This window comes from Camelina sativa, chromosome 5 (assembly GCF_000633955.1).
Source record: "Camelina sativa cultivar DH55 chromosome 5, Cs, whole genome shotgun sequence".
Taxonomy (NCBI): domain Eukaryota; kingdom Viridiplantae; phylum Streptophyta; class Magnoliopsida; order Brassicales; family Brassicaceae; genus Camelina; species Camelina sativa.
Window position 1 is genome coordinate 821,788 of NC_025689.1, and position 19,245 is coordinate 841,032.

The 19,245-nt window shown below is 37.0% G+C and overlaps 6 protein-coding genes across 8 annotated transcripts; 3 read left to right on the forward strand and 3 right to left on the reverse strand.

Annotated features, from left to right (window-relative positions):
- Positions 2,698-3,480, reverse strand: LOC104784665. The gene has a single exon (XM_010509710.2). The coding sequence runs from the start codon at positions 3,429-3,431 to the stop codon at positions 3,027-3,029; it is 405 nt and encodes a 134-aa protein (XP_010508012.1). The 5' UTR covers positions 3,432-3,480; the 3' UTR covers positions 2,698-3,026.
- On the forward strand, positions 4,782-6,829 carry LOC104784667 (putative galacturonosyltransferase 2). 2 transcript variants are annotated; one of them, XM_010509713.2, is made up of 6 exons: positions 4,782-4,883; positions 4,972-5,303; positions 5,394-5,751; positions 5,844-6,246; positions 6,322-6,431; positions 6,540-6,829. In XM_010509713.2, the coding sequence occupies exons 1-6, from the start codon at positions 4,800-4,802 to the stop codon at positions 6,813-6,815; spliced, it is 1,563 nt and encodes a 520-aa protein (XP_010508015.1). In that variant the 5' UTR covers positions 4,782-4,799; the 3' UTR covers positions 6,816-6,829. The 2 variants fall into 2 exon arrangements, with proteins under 2 accessions (XP_010508015.1, XP_019101150.1); XM_019245605.1 differs by having other exon boundaries at positions 5,844-6,431.
- On the reverse strand, positions 6,962-10,045 carry LOC104784666 (mitochondrial inner membrane protein OXA1-like). Of its 2 annotated transcripts, none has more exons than XM_010509711.1 (10): positions 9,902-10,045; positions 9,261-9,751; positions 9,083-9,173; positions 8,943-8,990; positions 8,536-8,594; positions 8,349-8,424; positions 8,136-8,267; positions 7,708-7,815; positions 7,550-7,604; positions 6,962-7,461 (listed from the first exon to the last, which is right to left on the reverse strand). In XM_010509711.1, exons 2-10 carry the CDS (start codon positions 9,737-9,739, stop codon positions 7,187-7,189), a joined length of 1,323 nt encoding a protein of 440 aa, XP_010508013.1. In that variant the 5' UTR covers positions 9,740-9,751; positions 9,902-10,045; the 3' UTR covers positions 6,962-7,186. The 2 variants fall into 2 exon arrangements, with proteins under 2 accessions (XP_010508013.1, XP_010508014.1); XM_010509712.1 differs by having other exon boundaries at positions 9,261-9,754.
- Positions 10,228-12,375, forward strand: LOC104784668 (mitochondrial inner membrane protein OXA1-like). Its single transcript, XM_010509714.2, has 9 exons — positions 10,228-10,845; positions 10,950-11,040; positions 11,133-11,174; positions 11,260-11,318; positions 11,397-11,472; positions 11,556-11,654; positions 11,756-11,851; positions 11,931-11,985; positions 12,113-12,375. The coding sequence occupies exons 1-9, from the start codon at positions 10,433-10,435 to the stop codon at positions 12,265-12,267; spliced, it is 1,086 nt and encodes a 361-aa protein (XP_010508016.1). The 5' UTR covers positions 10,228-10,432; the 3' UTR covers positions 12,268-12,375.
- On the forward strand, positions 13,112-14,936 carry LOC104784669 (F-box/LRR-repeat protein At2g43260-like). Its single transcript, XM_019245156.1, has 5 exons — positions 13,112-13,544; positions 13,647-14,353; positions 14,477-14,531; positions 14,742-14,800; positions 14,895-14,936. The coding sequence occupies exons 1-5, from the start codon at positions 13,112-13,114 to the stop codon at positions 14,934-14,936; spliced, it is 1,296 nt and encodes a 431-aa protein (XP_019100701.1).
- Positions 15,393-18,578, reverse strand: LOC104784671 (cyclic nucleotide-gated ion channel 11). The gene is made up of 8 exons (XM_010509719.2): positions 18,397-18,578; positions 17,876-18,311; positions 17,583-17,786; positions 17,185-17,486; positions 16,963-17,074; positions 16,656-16,892; positions 15,959-16,350; positions 15,393-15,742 (listed from the first exon to the last, which is right to left on the reverse strand). Exons 1-8 carry the CDS (start codon positions 18,423-18,425, stop codon positions 15,505-15,507), a joined length of 1,950 nt encoding a protein of 649 aa, XP_010508021.1. The 5' UTR covers positions 18,426-18,578; the 3' UTR covers positions 15,393-15,504.

Genomic DNA, 19,245 nt, shown 5'->3' on the forward strand with positions numbered 1-19,245 from the left:
AAGTATGATTTGGGGAATTCTTGTATCGAGGGGATTTAGTAAAAAGGCTAATTCGACTCCTTTCCAAAATCCAAGATTGGATACTACTGTGATCACAACGTTTTGATGTAAAATCTTTGACTTTGGTTGTAATTCTTGAGTTTTAGTTGATTACTTGATTTACAAGATTCGTATATAGAGTGACAATGTTATATCTGTGGGATCATGTAATTATCCCCTTGTGATATGTATATGAAGTGGCTAGGGAACTTTCGCTGAAGCAAGGATGATCCTACGCACACATAAAAGTAGTATTTCACGTATGGTGTCGATCGTTTAAAAAAAAAAAAAGAATATACATATATGGAAATTTAGGCAAGACCCAAGAAATCAATACATCATGCCAAACGAAAATCAGGATTCCTCGTAACATGGATTCCATATAGTAAAATCAGGGTTGTAACATACTCTAAGAATCGCTCTCAAGCTTAATCTTTATAGGGTTTCCATCTGTAAGGATATGTGATTTGATATTCTCCACCTCTTTGGATACACATGCTAAAATTTCTGTGGAATTATTCTGTTCGGCTCCAGATTTCAATCTCTTCTCAACGTTTTGACGAGCCAACGAGAACAATGTGACCGCCCTGAAAAAAAAAAAGGGTTATTAAAGGTAAAAGGCGGTTCGGTTCATATAGGAGACTGATACTTCAAAAACATATATACCTTTCAAAACCTCCTGTTTCTGAGTGCAACCGTGCGAAGCTGTCAAGCTTATGTATACCTATTTATAATTTCAACAACAACATGCAAAAAGAAATAAAGAAATAAAGAAATAATAATAATAAGGATTGTATAACAATGATGCAGTAAAATGATATGAACAATAATGACTTATTATATATACCCATAGCTATGTTTGTGCGACATTATATATGTATGAATACCAAAAAAGCTGAACTATTGTGTTTTAGTTGACTTTCTCGTTCGAGTATATGGACTGACAAATTGACAAGTGCAAAATCCCATTTTTGAGTATAATGTACTAACAAATTGACAAGTGTAAAACACAATTGCGTTTTGCCAACGGATGTAAATTAAGAATGTGTGAGGCGCTAACCAGATATTATTGCCATGAATGTATATAACTAATGGATTTGGTTTTGGTCTATCTTTATTTAAAGTATTTATAATGTTGTGTCGAATAAGAGACTAGATATATATATATATATATATATATAACCATCTAGTGATTTGTATCAAAAATTTGACTGTCGATTTTAGCAAACCAAAATTTTAAAATAAATATGAACGTTTAATAGAATTAAGTATTTTCTTAAATATTTGAATACTATTACTTTTGTTTTGCAATAAAAATAGAAGTATCTTTTACAAATAAACTTTTTTTTTGAAAAAACTTTAGAAATATATATTACAATCAATGAATTATCTGAAAATCCAAGTGAAAAGAAGAAAGAAAGAAGAACAGAGTTAACTTACCTAAAGCAGACTTAAGTCTTCTACTTCATTCTTCAATCCATCTCTGATCTGCACATATCGACGTATGCAATGCATGACAAATATGGAAAGAGGGATTTTCCTATCAATTTTGGACTTGAATATTGGTGAATTTTTTTATTTATCTATTATCATTATAATATTACGTAAGAATAATGTTTATAATAGTCTTGCAAATTTGGTTTAGACAAATAATGTTCAAAAGAGATGGTTAAAAAAGTCATGACCTCAGATTGTACACAGTTTGTTCTGGTACAATATTATTTAGATAAAATCAATTGTAAAACAAAACACAAATACTAAGTCCTGGAAGGGGGAAATGAAATAAATTGAATTTTTAATTTTCCCCCAAATTGGCTAAAATCCTAATTATCTTAGCTACATTTATACAAATATAAATATTATGAATTATCTTAGCTACATTTATTATACGGATTTGAAAAGAAAATAGTACGTAAACCATGACATGTAGCCTACTACTAAATTTGTATTTGACTTTGAAAAATAACTTGATTTTTATTGATAAACCAGTTCATACGAAAAGCATGTTTAATTTCCTAATAAATTATTTCACTTTTATTATGAAAAATAATCTAAATTAAACTGAGTCTATAAAATATTTTAATTTGCAGGTCCTTTAGGCAATGTTTATGTAAGCGTGTCCATAATATGTCAACGTTATTATGAAATGTTTGTGTCACTGAACCGACATAAAATCGATACTCATTTCTTTTCTTTCTTTTTTTTGTGTGGGGAAGATTAGATGATGCCCACGGCAAAAGTCTTGAAATTGAGTAGGTAATGATTTGGGGAATTCTTGTATCGAGGGGATTTTAGTAAAAGGCTAATCCAAATCTTTTCCAAAATCCAAGATTGGATGCTACTATAAGTCTATAATCACAACGAGGATTTCACATTTGATGATTCAAGCAAGTGTTAGAAGTACTTGCTACTAACGTTAGAACTCGAGCTTTTAGGCTCACTGGCTCACACACAATACCACAAAAACCTTGTGAAAAATAGTGTTGCATGACAGCATGAGATTTTCTAAATAATTTCCAATTACAACAACCCATCAGGGTTTAAGGTTTTCCCTTTAACTCAATAAATTTATTTTACAAGGTTTAACAAGATTTATCCATATTCAGTGGTTGTGTCTATGAATGTCTTATGTAAATATTACAGGATATAACAGGAAACTACAACGAGAGATGCTTTATTGCCAAAGATCTAACAAAGATTCCTAAATTACTTTTACTCTCTCTACAATCATAAAGAAGAACAAATTAACTAACCTCTCCACAAGCTAATCATATTCAAAATTCCAATTGTAAACAACCCCTCAAACATTTTAGTTTCTTTCCCAAAAATGAAAAAAAAATAATACAAAACGACAAATCATAATTGTGTTTATTTTTGTCCTCAAATACAAATTATTAAGGAAATTAATTAAACCCAACGTAGATTAGCAAAAAAAATTAACAACAAAACAACCTGGAATTGATCATCATCATCAATCATTCAATCAATCAATCATCTTCGTCAATCGTCCATCGCAGCTGTTGTTGATTAGATCTACTCGGAACCTCCGTCGCAGCTTCGTCCACCGGTAAATCGGACGCCAGATTTGATAGAGAAGAGGAAGACGAAAGCGATTGGAGATTAGACGAAGACGACGATGAAGGAAACATATTCAGAGCCATGATGTTTCCTTCGCTCCAAGATCTTCGGATCGGGAACGATATGCTCTCTGAGCTTCCGTGTCGGCGACAAGACGGCGGCCGTTTCTGATTTTGATTTTTTCCAACGCCGCCGCTTGATTTATCGTGTAGCGCACATCCGCAGTTTTTGTGGTAAGGACGTCTCTCGATGGCGGAATCGAGGCCTGAGATACATCCTTCGAAGATGCTGCGAAATATCCCGTCGGCGGCCATCGTCTCCGATTTCGAGATCCGGTGGAGAAAGTATAGGATCTGAATCTTCTCGTTAATCTCAGATTTTACTATTTATATTCAGATATTTAATTGTAAATAATTTTGGGCTTAGGTTTGATAAAGCCCAATAAAGTCTAATCTGACGGCCTGCTTTTGCCAGTCTGGCGTTACAGCTGAAACAAGGCCGTTTTACCATTATATCCTTTTCTAAGCTACTGAGTCAAACGACGTCGTTAGACGCCCTCCAAGCCATGGGGTTGAAACGACGACGTTAAGAGTTTCAGCTGCGTATATAAAACCCGATTTGAAATAATACTGTTACGAGTTCTTCAACACAAAGCATCTTGGAGTGAGAGAGAGAGAGAGAGCAACTGAATTTGACGATCGTCTCTTAGGTTTCGATTAGGATTTTACGTTTGCGATGGTGGGGAGGAGAAACGAACGAAGATTTAGGTGCAGAGACCTCGATCGATGGGTGACTCCAGTGATTATGGGGTTTCTCTTATTTCTCGTTTATTCCACCGTCATGATCGGCTACAGACTTCACTCGCGTTCATCTTTTGGTTCGTTTTCTTCTTTCACCATTGATCGTTTCTTTCCTTATCTCCCAAGTCTCGTTTCTTCCCTTCTCTGTTTTCGAATTTTGTTACACCATTGACCGTTTCTTTCCTGTCTCAGTCTTTCGTTTTTCTTGATTTTACTTGATGATCGTAGTTTTTAAAGATGGGTTTCTTGTATTTTCTTTATGATGCTTTACATGTTTCAGTAATTATTTATGAAGATGTTCTTACTTCTGCAAATTCTTTCAGATAAAGACAACACCGGGAGTAACTTCATCGACAAGGTAACGTTATCAGCTTACCATCATCACATTGTACTTGAAGATTTGAAAAGAAATATTCTTTCATCGATGGAAGCATAACATAAGGTGCTTCAATCTTTCCTATGGGTATTCTGATGGGCGGGGCTTGTTGAATGGATGTTTTCAGGATCTTGACTGGAGGGAACGTCAAGCTATAGAATCTCTTCGATCTCTTTTCACAAAAGAGGCATGTATCAATTTTTGCTGCTTCCGTTCTCCTTTTGTTGCTACAACAGAAATAACTAACTAACCAGCGTTTAACACAGGTCCTTGGTGTTCTCAACTTCACCACATCCAGTGAGAATCCTTTGAGCGTTGAATCACTCAGGAAGAGGAATCATTCAGTTGTAACTTCTTCTGAGGTAAAGATATATATACTTTATCATAATTGGGTTTTGATTTTTAACTTGATACTTATGGTTCTTCTCTACTTTTCTTGACTGGTACGAAGTTACCGATGCTGCTTGTTTCTTTTCACTTATTGTTTAAAGGGGAACGAGGATGAAATGGTTCCTGGTTTCGGTCATGGAACCTGGATAGGAAAAGGATCCCAAGCGTTGAATGATACACCAGAGATGTTGTCTGAAAGGGTAACTTTTCCTCTTTCTTTACTCTGTTCATCACATGTGTGATTAGGTTGCTTTTATCTGATTGTTATGTCATGTTGTGTTGCTTAAGAGCCTGAGACAGGAAAGAAGAGTGAAACGGGCTGATGAACTGATGAATGACGACACTATCCAAAAGTTTGAGAAGGCAGCCCTTGCACGTTCCAGATCTGTCGATTCTGCACCACTAGGAAACTACACCATTTGGAAAAATGAATACCGGAGGGGCAACAACTATGAAGATATCTTACATCTCATGCAAGATCAAATCATTATGGCACGAGTTTACAGTGGTCTTGCAAAGTTGACAAACAATCTCGCATTGCACGAAGAACTAGAAACACAGCTAGCCAAAATAGCATCGGAGGAAGAATCAAGTGATAGTGATACTGATCAACTGCAGAGGTAATATTGTCAGAAGTTCCTATTCTTCTTAAGATGAGGCTCATGAAATGGTCTAGTCTGAAATGTTTGATCCTTTTTTTATTTTAGCAGAGTTCTTGATACTATAAGAGACATGGGACAAATACTGGCTAGGGCGAAAGAGCAGCTATATGAATGCAAGTTGGTGACAAATAAGCTGAGAGCAATGCTACAAGCAGCTGAAGAAGAACTCGAATACACGCAAACTTATACAACGTTCTTGACTCAGCTGGCTTCCAAGGCACTACCAGATTCTATCCACTGCTTGACCATGCGCTTGACTCTAGAGTATCATCTCCTGCCTTTACCAATGAGAAATTTTCCAAGAAGGGAGAATTTGGAGAATCCAAATCTTTACCACTACGCTCTCTTCTCTGATAATGTGTTGGCTGCATCAGTTGTTGTCAATTCCACAGTCATGAATGCAGAGGTAATGATCAATCACTAGTCAGACTCAAGAGTGCTGTAAAGACAGAAACTTTCAACTTACATGGTCTACTGGTTTTTTGTTGTTTTTGGCAGGATCCTTCAAGGCATGTTTTTCACCTTGTGACTGATAAACTCAATTTTGGAGCAATGAGTATGTGGTTTCTGTTAAACCCTCCTGGAGACGCAACCATCCATGTCCAAAGGTTCGAAGATTTTTCTTGGCTCAACTCATCTTACTCCCCAGTTTTGAGACAGCTCGAGTCAGCAGCTATGAAGAAGTTCTACTTCAAGACAGATAGATCTGAATCAGTTGAATCAGGCTCAGAAAACCTCAAGTACCGGTACCCGAAATACATGTCAATGCTTAACCACTTGAGGTTCTACATCCCGAGGATCTTCCCAAAGTTAGAGAAAATCTTGTTTCTTGACGATGATGTGGTTGTTCAGAAGGATTTAACTCCCCTGTGGTCCATAGATCTTAAAGGGAAAGTGAATGGTGCAGTAGAAACCTGTGGTGTCACCTTCCATCGCCTTGACACTTACTTAAACTTCAGTGATAAACACATTTCAGAGAACTTTAATCCGAAATACTGCGCATGGGCTTATGGGATGAACATCTTCGACCTGAAAGAGTGGAAAAAGAACAACATTACAGAAACTTATCACTTTTGGCAAGACCTGGTCAGTTCTTCTTCTTGACTTTTGGTACTTACCATTCATCTGCATCTCTGTTCTGTATAGCGTGTAGGTTAAGTTAAAATTTATTCGTTTGTTCCTCTGTTTCTGCAGAATGAAAACCGAACTTTATGGAAACTTGGAACATTGCCACCAGGGCTCATAACGTTCTACAAGCTGACACTACCGCTTCAGGGCAAATGGCACTTACTTGGACTGGGTTATGATAAAGGAATAGATGTCAAGAAGATTGAAAGATCAGCTGTCATACATTACAACGGACACATGAAACCATGGACAGAGATGGCGATAAGCAAGTATCAGCCATACTGGACAAAGTACATCAATTTTGATCATCCTTTCATCTTTAGCTGCAGGCTGTTTGAGTGAAGAAGACTAGGCTTCTTAGGTTACTTAGGTGCATAGCATTAACACAAAACATGTAAAAGTATTGATTCTGAAGGTATAAATGATATAGAATAATACATCTTCAAGTTCAAATTGATTCGTTATTTCTCTGTTTTTGCAGAACTCGATGAAAAACCTGGAACATAGCCACCAGGGATGTATACACGATCTTGGTTGATTGTTGTGTCACATAGGGTACATATATTATAGCTAATTCATTTCAATCCAAAGGTTCAACTGACATTTTTCCTATAACTGTCATTCAACTCAAAATCTTAGTTTCCCGAGGATACTTATTCCTTCTTCAGTATCGGCCTAGCTTTAGCAAAACAAACCTGACATAAAAGAATCTCTCACTTCTTGTTCTTTCGGTCCTTGAGTTGTCTCTCCAGACTTCTGATCCTCTGATTCAAAACTGAACTCCGTGAGATTCTTCTATCTGGAACACTTGAAGATGACTCGGAGGAGGAGGGGGACACAGGAGGTTTTTCTTGAGCAACACTTTGGTCTTTTGGCTCGGGAAAGGTAAATGGCAAAGGCGAAGATGAAGACGGTGATGGCTGCCTAGTAGAAGAGTTGACAACATCTGGGAGATTCAAGAGCTTCCTCACATCAGGACGTCTTAATGCTGCATATTACACAAGCAAAAATCAAAACTCTTTAGGATTTGCAAATCTCACGTCTCAAAGAGTAAAAACAATGTCCAGGGGACTTACTTAATCCATACACAAGAGTAAACAGGTTGGAGGTAAGCCAGTAACAAAACAATGCCTGCAGGCAAGAATCATTCGTTTGTGGTAAGCAAAATGTAATATTCGTACGTCTGCAATGCATATCAATATCAAAGCGTCAATAGAGGAACAGTAGGCTTTACCTTTTCAATGCCTATCAAAACTGGAATAGAAAGGAAGGCAATAATTCTTGAGAATTTCTTCATAGTTCCAGCCACTGGATTGCCTTCAAGACCTTCCTGCATGTTTGACTATTGGAAAAAGAAACAAATTTTGCGAATTATATATATTGGGTCATATATATTAGCTATGAAAAAATAACCAATTACCAAAAGTAATAGAGATAAATCTTTGGAAAAGTTACAAGTTTTAGTAAGATTTAGAGGTTATATCCCATCAGGATCCCATTATAGAACTCTGATTTTTCGAAGCTGAGCTTATCAACTAATTTTCTATGAACGAAATAAATAATGGGCCATTCTAATTCAAAACCTCAAAAAGGACGCAGAAAAAGTATCAGCAAAGAGATATGAGATTAACTAGGTCAACAAAGCATATACAAAGCTCTTACCTCCACCATAATCAAGAAAGTCGCTGCAGTGAGAAGTGGCAAGATATATGTAGTATCTGCAGTGGTGAGATCAGTAAACCAAAGAGTTCCCCCGGTTTTAAATGATGGGACTTTCTCCGCCATATTCCTGATCTGTAGACAAACATCAGTGAAACATATAGCAATAATAATCAGAAACAGCAAAAGACTAAAGTATATAGATAAACATCTTACCGCAAAGAAAAAGCTGATGAAGATGGGACCTTGAATAATAAGTCCTTTGAGGGGGGTAAATGGAGTTACTCCATGTCTAAGCAAATTCACGAAACAATGGAAGCATATCAGTGAATGAGGGACTAGTAGTACGTTTAACTTGAAGAGAAAATTTATTCCCAACAGTCATTCATAAAGATGGACTTACTCTTTAAACAACAATTGCATCCGTCTTTGACCTTCAGCCATGGCTTCAGGATCCTGAGCCTAAAAATCATTATAACACATGCAAATGGTCTTAACCACGACACTCTAGAAACCTACTCAATATCAGAATAAAATTCAGACAAGTGGTAATTAGAAACGACAGTTGCAACTTCATCAACATTTTCTAATCAAACAAAAAACTCTGAAGATAGTTACTCAATCAAAATTATAGTTCACAAGTGATAATTAGAAAATCCAGATGTAATCAACCATATACTAACTATGAAAAACTGAGTTTCTCTTACATGTTAAACTAGAAGGCGTTTTCATGGACTTGAACAGTGTCAAAACTCACAAACGTGCACACACAAGGAAAAAATAAAGAAAAGGAGCAGGAACAAAGTGTACCTTAGTGCTCATCTCTCGTCTTAACTCCTCCAGTTGCGGCCTAAGAACCTGCAAAAACATGATAAATAAATCACAAATGGAAAAGAGGCAAATCCTAGTGACTGAAATATGCAAGCAGAGAACAAAAATCTAAAACTAACATTGAGTTTGTAAGTAGCCTTTAACTGATTCAAAAGAATGGGAACTGTAACTCCACGAATGAGAACAGTTGTCAAAGCTATTGAAGCCCACCTGCCAAACAATTTTACCACTGAGTCTCTTAACACTTTAAAACAGAACCAAATAAAATGAACTTAAACAAAAACTATGCATATATACCAATTCAGGCCTGTAAAAGAATGCACACCATCAATCAAATGCTGCAAAGCAGCAACAGGAAAAGCAGAATCCGCAGCAGCAATAGCAACCTCATTTACAGCAGCAGGAACAGCTTGGCTTGTCGTCGTTACAGCTTCAACGATCTCATCAGGAACAATTTCCGTAGCAACAAAGTCAATACCATCAACTTTATCAGACCATTCAGGTTGTGTAGAACTCATATAACGACACGAAGACAATCCAAGACCACCCAATGAACCAGAAGCAAATGACTGATAATAATGCCTTTCCTCAAACCTAGAGCTAAGCTTGTAATTACTACTCCCATTACGTGCTAACACTTTACGAATTGTTGTATCGGAACTTGAATCGGATTTAGTTTCATCTCTATCATCATGAATTAGATGACCACAAGATGGATAAGCTCGTCTCTGTAAAACATTAGCTCTCTTGGTGATGATACCACGCAAGCAAGCCATATCGAAAAGATCCTGCTACAAATCAATTCGAATCAAATCAATTCCTACTTTATAATTTCTACAGATAAGGATCCATTTCAACACTTCCACTTCTAATTTCACAGCATTATTATCTCGAGAAACCACAAGGAAAAGGTGAGAAACTGAAATCTTCAAATTTACCTGATTGAGTATTCAAAGGTTCTTGAAAATCACAGCTGCATTTCACAGTTCGGCTGCCGGAGTCGACTCGTAGTCTTAGGGCTTAAGACCTGAGGAGAGATCGTCTCTCTCTCTCTACCTGACGACGACCATCGCTAACACAAAACGCACCGTTTCATCTTAAACACAGAAACGAAGTGATGCTAAAACCCACCGTTTCATTTATCTTAATGGGCCTTTAAACTTTCTTAACGATTAGGCTTATTTAGGCCCAAATTAGGATCACGAATAAAATAATAGCATAGCTACCCTAAAAATGGCAAGTACTGCACAAAGTTGGCGGAAAGCAGAGTTACAAATTTGTGAAAAATATCATCATTTCGTTTGCGTGCTTCAAATGGGGGAACCAATTTGTCTCTCTCTTTATCTGGTGGACACTTAGGGTTTCTATTTCCTCTAAAAAAAAATTGGGGGAAAATTCCCAAGTTGCAATTTTTCTTCTTCTTTGAGCTTAGTGTTACTTCTCTCTGCTTAAAATTGTTACCTCTAGTAATGGCTTGTCTTCGTAGCTTCTCAAGGAGAAGTCTTTACCCTAAATGGTTCTGCTACAAGACCTCAAGGCCTGCTCTTCTTCATGATCATATCAAAGATTCTACTGGATCCAGTCTCCCGGACTCAAGTCTTCTGATTCGTAGCTTTCACAGGCAAGTTTTCTCTGAAGATAGAAGGAATAATATGTCTTTTGTTCAACCAATGGGTTCTTCTGGAGTATTGTTATGTAGTAGACACATGTCTTCTAAACCAGAAGAGTTGTTGTGTTCAAAGATTGATGCTTTTGGAAATGTTGCTGAGGAACTTGTCTCTGATAAATCTGTGGGAGCTACTATAGATCAGATTTTTTCATTCCCTGGGGAGTTCGTGCATTATGTGATTAATGGAATCCATGAGTTTACTGGTTTAAATTGGTATGATTTGATTTGTAATTTGGTTGGACTTTTGTGTTTTTTATTTGCTTGATTATTTCTTAAGGTCTTAGTTCAGTGATTGGTTTCTAATCTTGTATGCATAGGTGGATGTCAATTCTTCTTACGGCTTTTCTGGTTAATGTACTGATGTCACCAGTCTCTATGCGGGTTGTGAGACATGCTTCGGAACTACTGGTTGGTTTCTTGAGCTTTCTCATTTGCAAGTTTTATCCTTTTGTCATTATATTTTATCTGCTTTTGAAACTTGCTACATTTTGTAAACTAAGATTTTGATTAGGACCATTGAGAAAGTGCAGAGATCTCAAAAGGTAACATTTCCCTTTATTAATTAGCTCTTTTTAAATCTTTTTTAAGCTTACTGCTAGCACATTTAACAAACAATTTTCATTTCAGGTCGGTAATCGTGAAACGCTAGCTAAATACAAAAAATGGGAAGCAGAGTCGATCAAAGAGTGAGTTTTTCTTACACAACATTATGTCTCTCTTTGACTTGCTTTAACTTCTTGTCTGAGGATTATTTATTACACCAGATTGGAAGCCGGTTGCTTTTCTTTCTCGACACTATTTGTTCCTGATGCATTCGTCTACATCAGCTTCTTGAGCGGGGTAAAACTAAAAGATCATGTTTTATAATGTATTTTCTTGGCTCTAGTGTTGAGTTATTGACTCCCTCTCTACGTTCGAAACAGATTTCGACCATGGCTAAGAAGATCCCTGAACTTTCAACTTCAGACAGCTTATACATCATGCCTATACTGGCAGGCTTCACTTTCTGGTTCTCATCGGAGGTTTAAAATCTAATGTTAAAAGGATAAAAGAGACATATTGTTTGATACATAATCCAAACTAACTTTGATATATTTTTGTTTTCATTACGAAATTACAATAGATCCACAACAGAAGCAGTCTTTATTCCAGAATGAAGAGACTCCCTTTATTTCCCATTATCTTTGTCGTGCTCCAAGCTACATTTGAATTTGAACCGGTAAAGCTGGAGTTTTGTGAGGTTTGATCTTAGACATTTTCTTGACTATTGTAGTCTTAGTTTTGTGTTTCTTTTGCAGGCAGTATACTTTTACATGATCACATCTAGAATCTATATATCCACATTATTATTGAGTAAGTTCTTTCTCTCTGTAGCTAAACTCTTATGATTCACAATATACATCTTCCTTAGCAAACCTCTTCTCTCTTGTTCAATTAAAACAGCAATACGAAGATAATTTGATTTTTTTTTTTCAAATAGAGTTGAGGTCCAATCAGATAGTAAAGTTGAGAAGCAGCCTGGGGTGGCCAGATGTTCCAGTAACAACGGTCTCTAAGCAGCAACGGATTATGGCGAGATTGACATGTCTGATGAGAGAATTTAATGACGTGGTGAAGAAGAATGACAAGAAGTGAATCTGCTTTTGCTTTCTTTAGTCTCTCTGTATCTCTGTCTTTGAATCAAATGTGACTTGAATACTCTGTTTTATGTACAACTTATTGTGGCTATTTCAGATAAAGAACCATCCGTTAAATCATAATTATACTAGAATCAGCAATCTAGCAAGTTATCTATGCATAATTCATTCATGTAGCGAAATTAACAATGTATTCAAATTCCTATTTCAAATGTAGCAGATTTCGTGGTCTACATTGCATTGTGTTGAGTTTGAACCCGAAAATAATAAAATGCTTGGTTATTGGTTCAAGTTGGTTAAAGTTGAACAATATTTAACCAACACACCATATTGGTTAAAGTTGAACAATATTTGGTCCTACAGATTGATGCATGTGTAGTCTATCATATATACTGTAATAATTTTTGGCTTTTTGTGAGCTTAAATATATTTATTTATAATTACCCCTTTTTATGCATGTTCGCATATTTTTTCGCAGCCAACTTTTCCTTTTAGTTAAAGGATTTAATATTTCTAATAACTAAACTTAACGTCAAATATGGTTAAAAAAAAATAGAGACACCTAGTCTGTTTACTAAAACTAAACGTAAAAAAATAAATAAAAATTGACCTTAACTAGATCTAGGAAGCCCAATCGTAAAGCACAAAGGAGTCAGAAAAGTCAAAGTTGTATATATATATCAACTATAAAAAAAAAAACTAGGGATTTGTCGTTCTCAAATTAAACACACACCAAAAGAAACAAAAAAAAAACAAAAAACAGCATGCAAGAAGGGAGAAGAAACCTATGGAAGATTGTCGAGTGTCTATATGATTGTGGTAAAAAGAAGAAAACAAACTCAATGGAAGAAGAAACCCCTAATTCGATGTATATCACTGCCGATGTACTCGAAGACTTGCTCCTGAAAGTTCCCCTGAAATCTCTGTGCAGATTCAAAAGTGTATCGAAAGAATGGAAATCAATACTGGAATCAAAGAGGTTCGTAGAGAGACATCTGAGTCTTGCAAAAGCTAGCCGGAAGATTCTCCTGGCTGCTTACCACTGCAACTGCGGCGTTTCGCCGAGTCTCCTCCCCGAGTCACGATTCGAAGGAGGCGAAGAGTTTTTCTCTTTACATTGCGACGCGACACGACCGTCGATGAATTGCGACGGTTTAGTTTGCTTCCCCGAAGCAGAGTGGGTCGACGTTTTGAACCCCTCGACGGGACAGCTCTGGCGATTCAATTCCCCATCCCTCTTGAACCCTCGCCCAAACTCCACCACGTTTCCCACCGGTAAAAATCATGCATGCATGAGCTAGTCAAAACTTTTTTTTTTTTGGTCGTTTTGTTTTGTGTATAGGATCGATGGTGATTGAATATTTTCAAAATTTTCAGGATCATGGTCGACTTATTTCCCGGGATATTGTGCGATGGGATTCGGTAAAGACAGTGTTAAGGGTAGCTATAAAGTAGTGAGGATCTTTGGTGCTCCTAACTATTGCGATATTCTTGATGTCAACACCGGTGAATGGCGGAAACTTTGGAAACCACGTCGTTTCAAAGTTGATGTCGGACGAAAATCCGCGTCTGTCAACGGATCAATCTACTGGTTACGAATTAGGCCTCATGGTTCCATCTACACGATACTAGCCTTGGATCTCCACACGGAAGAGTTCCGAGATGTCCAACGTCCACCTCTCCCCAAGGGCATCATGTCTGAAGCACAGATTGTCAACATTGGTGATCGTCTTGCCATTGCCATTCCTGAATCCCATCCTGTTCACCAATACGTACTAAACATATGGATTATGGATGCACAAGAAGAAACTTGGACCAATTCTCACTCCATTAGTTTAGCTTCTCTCGGTATGGTGGAGTCTAGGTCCTTCACGCCAGTGACTCTCTCTAAGCATGGGAATGTTGTTTTCTATGACGATAAGATGTGCTTGTTCAAATATTATCCACACACAGACCAACTCCAAATCCTCTCCAAAGACATTTGTATAATATCTCCCTACCTCCAAAACTTGGTCCTACTTCAGACTCAACAAGTCGAGTTTAAGACTGGGATTACTTGCATCCGCCGCGAAACAGAGATAACGGTACGTACTAACGTACATATATATATATATATATAATTACTATTACAGCTCATCAAGTTCCATCCCTGCTTGGTTTTAAAATGAACTTGTTGCCTTACTGTTTTATTATGTGTACTTGTGTAGGATGTGGTGGTGGGTCAATCAACAAGTGTTGACGAGATTCTCTCTGAGGGAATAGGTGAGAGAGCATATATCTTCCAAATGATTTAAACTGATCCTGCATGCTGAATTTTTGAACATTCATAACTGATGGGTGGTTTGTTTTTTTGGTTAAACCCTACAGATCAATGCTTTAGTTGGCTGTCGAAGCACAAAATCAAATTGTTTGCTGCACTTTTGTTTCTCCGTCTTCTGTCCTTATGCACTTTTGATACGGTGTTTTATGTAGCTAAGCTAATACTTCTCTGCTGCCTAGCACGTTCTGGTTATTGTGGCAACGTCGTCAAGGTATTATTATCAGTCGACTTCCATTGTTTGTTTAAACTAAATTAATTTGTTGAGTACTTTAATTATTTTTCTCTGTTTTGTTTGAACTTTACAGATTGCATTCTTAATGAAGCTCTGTAGTATCACTGGTTTTTGAGGTATTTTCCATTATTTTTTCTTCTTCTCTTGTCTCAATAGTCTTATGAATTATTATTCCTTAAATTGTTTGTCCTCTGCTTTGGCTGCAAGTCTGATACTTCATACGGTGTCTCTTCCTTTATGCAGGATTTGATGTTAGATGCATCTCTCGTCTTCCATACCACAGAAGCTATATATATACAAGTACTACTATATGTTTTTTTTACACAAGAAATCATATACAAAGAGAGTCACTACGGTGAGAAGTGATTGTTCTAATTTGCAGCCTTATTGTCCTTTTAATGATTAAAATTTAGTTTAAAATTTTCGTTGGTTCGATTCAATATATTCAGTCCTACCTGTTTTAAAATTTGATGTTTTATTTCTGTCAACATTGTTAAAGTTTGATCTTATTCTGGCAACTTAATGTAATAAAACGCCATGGTCACCGAGACTCACCCCAGTAGGTAAAATAAATTCAAGAAAATTTTGTTGACGGTTTTATACAAACAAAGTTACATAATTGTTTAAAATCATCATTAATGATCTGGTTTCTGAGGCAACAAAGATAGCATATGAGGGAATCTTCAATTTCGTGCTTTTGCGTTCGCCCTAAGATTCCTCAGAGCATGAGACGCAAACCTCGACGCATAAACCGCAGCACCTAAGTTAAGTTTATTGCCACCTGAATCATCGTTCTGAAGTGTGCTATGTAGTTTGCTTTCTTCTTCACGTAAAGCCTTTGAGAGCTTCCTTCTACAATATCTCTTCCATGCTGCTTGTATATAAAATGCTGCCCATGTCTGCCATTGCACCGAATGAAACCTGGAAATAAAAAGTTGTTTACGTTAGTTAATAATAAAATCAAAGGAAGATTGAGAAATAAATTACAAGGTAGGTTATGAATCTTTAGGGTTATTATGTTGAATGTAACTTGAGAAACTATCCGACTAATTAAGAGATCAAAACAGTAAAACCCAACAGATTCAATCACAAACGTATGATTAACTCAGCATGCATTTTTTCAATTGAAAGTCTTGCCTTAACATTGGTCGGATTTGCTTGCTATGAAGGCGACCATACTGAGTAGCGACAAACTTGAGATCATCAGCTGAGAGAAGAAAGCCTTCGACTTCTGTCTGAGCTCGAACGGTTCTGTTAGAGATAGGGAAGTGGGAACTGAGAGGATCTAATGCCCAAGGGAGAAGATCATGTCCACAGAAATCACCAGTAACCAAGCGAACCGAATTGAAGAATCCAGTTTTGCCACCATGAGTTGTTGTGCTTATTAGAACTCCTCTCATTATAAACAACATATCTTCCACTGGTTCACCTTCACACACAACGTAACTGTTCTCTGAGTAAAAAACCGTTTTGAGACGTGCACATAGAGCGTTTAGTAATTGATCATCCATAGATAGAAACCAAGGGACCTGAAAATAAAACAAAGCAAAATGTTGAATTGAAGAGGAGTTGGTTAAGGTCGATTGCTGTCTATTTACACGAGATCCCGTTGTTTTATAGAACTCCTTTTTTTACAATCAGCTTTCCATCCGCCGGATAACCCTTTTTCACTATGTAGCTATTCGCCGAGTACAACACAGACTTAACCCAATCGCACAATGCTTCTAGTAGCCAACCATCATCCATGATGTTGAGCCAAGAAACCTAAGAAGCTAAAAAGCTATATCTATGTGAACCTCACAGATAGACGGATCAATCACAAAAAGGAGCTTACACGCTTTAACATATCCTTGTAAAGATGGCATTTGGTTTCGAGTCTGAGATATTTTGGAAGGCTACAAAGAAGAGCTTCCTCTTCGGTGCCTCTAGTTTCTCGCCATTTGTAATCCTCGTATTTCCTAATGCGTTCTTTGAGATACTCTGGTAGCATACGGTAGGACATCCATTTTTCAGTGTCTCTCTTTTTCTCCTCCATTTCATCTACTCTAATCGTAGTTGATTGCAAATACTTCTGTTAAATATCAACAAAAGAATCAGTATACAAGATCAATGATAGATATAGTTTCTAAGGTATGAATTACCTGAACGTTTCCGATGAGCACAGCAAACAAGAGTAAACCAGAGACGCATATGATGATAGCAAAGAAGATCTCCCCGACAGAGTTGCTTGTCTCAAGGTTTTGGCCCAAAGCACTGTAATGTCAGAGAGCGAGTTAAGCTATGATATTCAAACAACCTCGACGGATGGATTAATATTTTCTTCTGTCGTCTTATCTCACAGCATAAATTTTAGATGTACAAACCTAATATTTCGTAGACCCCACCAAAAGCAGTAAAAGAACTTCCTCGGAAAATCTCTTGGCTCTACATCTACCACCCCAGACTTCAATGCATCAATGTACATACCAAAGTCGAAGACTGTGGAGTTCGTGATTTGGTCAGGGTGGATTAATGGGCATGTAGTCTTTAGAAAACGACTATTGTCTCTGCCACCTCGTGCACAAAACAGATTTGTGAGATCGCATCCGGATGTGGTAGCACAAGCTTCACTCCAGCATGTATTTTTCTTTTCTAGTGCATTCACGTACCAGAAAGCCCCAAATATCTGGTCATGTAATCATCACAAATTTATTAAAAAAATCTTGCTACTGTATAACAAAAGAATAGCAGTGGGATTGTGAGAGCAATAGCAAAGGCTTACATAACTGTTCAGCATGTAGAGGAAAAAGTTCAAAGCAGCTCCGATCCATTTTGTTTCTACAACGGTACCAGAGACTCTTGTCACTGCTTTGTAAAGTGGATAGATACGAATGATTCTCGGTAGATATTGACAAATTATGATCCATTTTAGTATTTTCTTTGACACCAGCGAGGCTGATCGTTGAATAAGAGCGAGAACTACCACCTACAAGATTTCGCATTACGCAGCTGTAATGAAAAGAATATATGCACAATGTAAAAGTAGATGTCACAAAAGAAAGGGATGAAACACACCTGAGGAATTGGGAGAACAGAGAAAATGTCAACAATGAAGTGAAAGAGAAGGCGTTTTTTCCTTATACCCTTAGATTCCACGGTTAACTCGCCTCTTAGAGATACTTGAGGACGAGGATCAATGAGGTCGGTTATCAAAAGAAAAATAATGTGAAACACATAGAATGTGTCATTGAAGGTACGCAAAACACAAACTGCTGCCACAAGCTTCTTGTCAAAGGTGAAGCAAAACCTATGAGAATCAATAACAGGGATAAAGAGAAACAAAGGATCTATAGCCAAAGCAACCACGCAAGCTAACAAGACAGTCTTCCTCCAGTTTTCGAGTGTTTTCATCTTCCCGTAAACCTTCTTCAAGCGTCCTCTAACACTTTTGAATTTCCCATTTACAAGTAGCATGGTTGAAGATCTCCCCGGATTCCCAGAATCATCAAACCTGTATCCACAAGAAATCATTACTGCATGCAGCAACATATAAGCAGTTACATGTTAAACAAGTTGATCAAGATTCAAAGAAGCACCTCACAAATTTACTCCTCTGATGATTCATGTAGTATCTCCCTCTGTTCAATCTGCAATCTTATTCGGAGGTCCACTAGATCGTCTCTCTACCTAAACTAATTCGATTCCATGGAAACAAGAACTTAATTAGAAACCAATCGGAGGTAAATGAAACACAATCCCAAGTCTTAACACAGCTTCTCTGAAGATTGAATAAATAATAGAAAGAGGATAAGGTAGACTTTTCAACATACCTTAAAGACTTAAACAGACGACTTTTTTCCACCAGAAAAGTCACTCTCAACACTATCAAATTAACCTTTGCTTGGATGGAAAAATGGATTGTGGATGATCATTGTATACGCGATCAAGAACCATGTTAAGAATCAGACACAACTGGTAGCTAACTATGATGCTCAAAGTTACACTTTACAATTAGACCAAATATTTTGCAGCTCAATCTGCGTAAGTGTTGTGATCATGATGATGATGATCTTTCAGAATATTAAAGCTGTTGGAGATTGAATCTTCTGATTAAATCCTACAACAAAGAAAGCTTCAAGTGAGGAGGAGAAGAAGAACAGAGTAAAGCAAAGAAAGAGAAGAACAAGAAGAAGTTGTCGTGTGAAGACCAAAGGAGGAAGAAGAGTCAACGACACAAAGAGAAAAAGAAACAAGTCAACAAGAGAGCAGTTGGGGTTGTGTTTTGTAATAAGGCTATTGGGATGTATTAGGCCTACAAATGTTAGTGGGTTTGGTTGGTTAGCTATAGTAATTAGGTTAAGAATGCAACCTAAGTATTTTTTTTTTTTCCTCAAATGCAACCTAAGTATAAAGGTGATGTAATGTTGTAAGATAACTCATGCTCA

Bases quoted from the DNA above. Each gene is read 5' to 3' on its own strand.
- LOC104784668 (XM_010509714.2), top strand. From the start codon at position 10,433: ATGGCTTGTCTTCGTAGCTTCTCAAGGAGAAGTCTTTACCCTAAATGG. The intron at 11,655-11,755 runs GTTTAAAATCTA...AAATTACAATAG, and splicing joins CTTTCTGGTTCTCATCGGAG to ATCCACAACAGAAGCAGTCT. The intron at 11,852-11,930 runs GTAAAGCTGGAG...TTTCTTTTGCAG, and splicing joins CTACATTTGAATTTGAACCG to GCAGTATACTTTTACATGAT.
- LOC104784671 (XM_010509719.2), bottom strand. From the start codon at position 18,425: ATGAATCATCAGAGGAGTAAATTTGTGAG. The intron at 17,487-17,582 runs GTAAGCCTTTGC...TTACATGACCAG, and splicing joins TCTACATGCTGAACAGTTAT to ATATTTGGGGCTTTCTGGTA. The intron at 17,075-17,184 runs GTTTGTACATCT...CTGACATTACAG, and splicing joins TGGGGTCTACGAAATATTAG to TGCTTTGGGCCAAAACCTTG.
- LOC104784667 (XM_019245605.1), top strand. From the start codon at position 4,800: ATGGTTCCTGGTTTCGGTCATGGAACCTGGATAGGAAAAGGATCCCAA. The intron at 5,304-5,393 runs GTAATATTGTCA...TTATTTTAGCAG, and splicing joins GATACTGATCAACTGCAGAG to AGTTCTTGATACTATAAGAG. The intron at 5,752-5,843 runs GTAATGATCAAT...TGTTTTTGGCAG, and splicing joins CCACAGTCATGAATGCAGAG to GATCCTTCAAGGCATGTTTT.
- LOC104784666 (XM_010509711.1), bottom strand. From the start codon at position 9,739: ATGGCTTGCTTGCGTGGTATCATCACCAAGAGAGCTAATGTTTTACAG. The intron at 8,425-8,535 runs GTAAGTCCATCT...GAATTTGCTTAG, and splicing joins ATGCAATTGTTGTTTAAAGA to ACATGGAGTAACTCCATTTA. The intron at 8,268-8,348 runs GTAAGATGTTTA...GTTTGTCTACAG, and splicing joins TCATCAGCTTTTTCTTTGCG to ATCAGGAATATGGCGGAGAA.
- LOC104784665 (XM_010509710.2), bottom strand. From the start codon at position 3,431: ATGGCCGCCGACGGGATATTTCGCAGCATCTTCGAAGGATGTATCTCA.
- LOC104784669 (XM_019245156.1), top strand. From the start codon at position 13,112: ATGGAAGAAGAAACCCCTAATTCGATGTATATCACTGCCGATGTACTC. The intron at 14,354-14,476 runs GTACGTACTAAC...GTACTTGTGTAG, and splicing joins GCCGCGAAACAGAGATAACG to GATGTGGTGGTGGGTCAATC. The intron at 14,532-14,741 runs GTGAGAGAGCAT...TGTTTTATGTAG, and splicing joins GATTCTCTCTGAGGGAATAG to CTAAGCTAATACTTCTCTGC.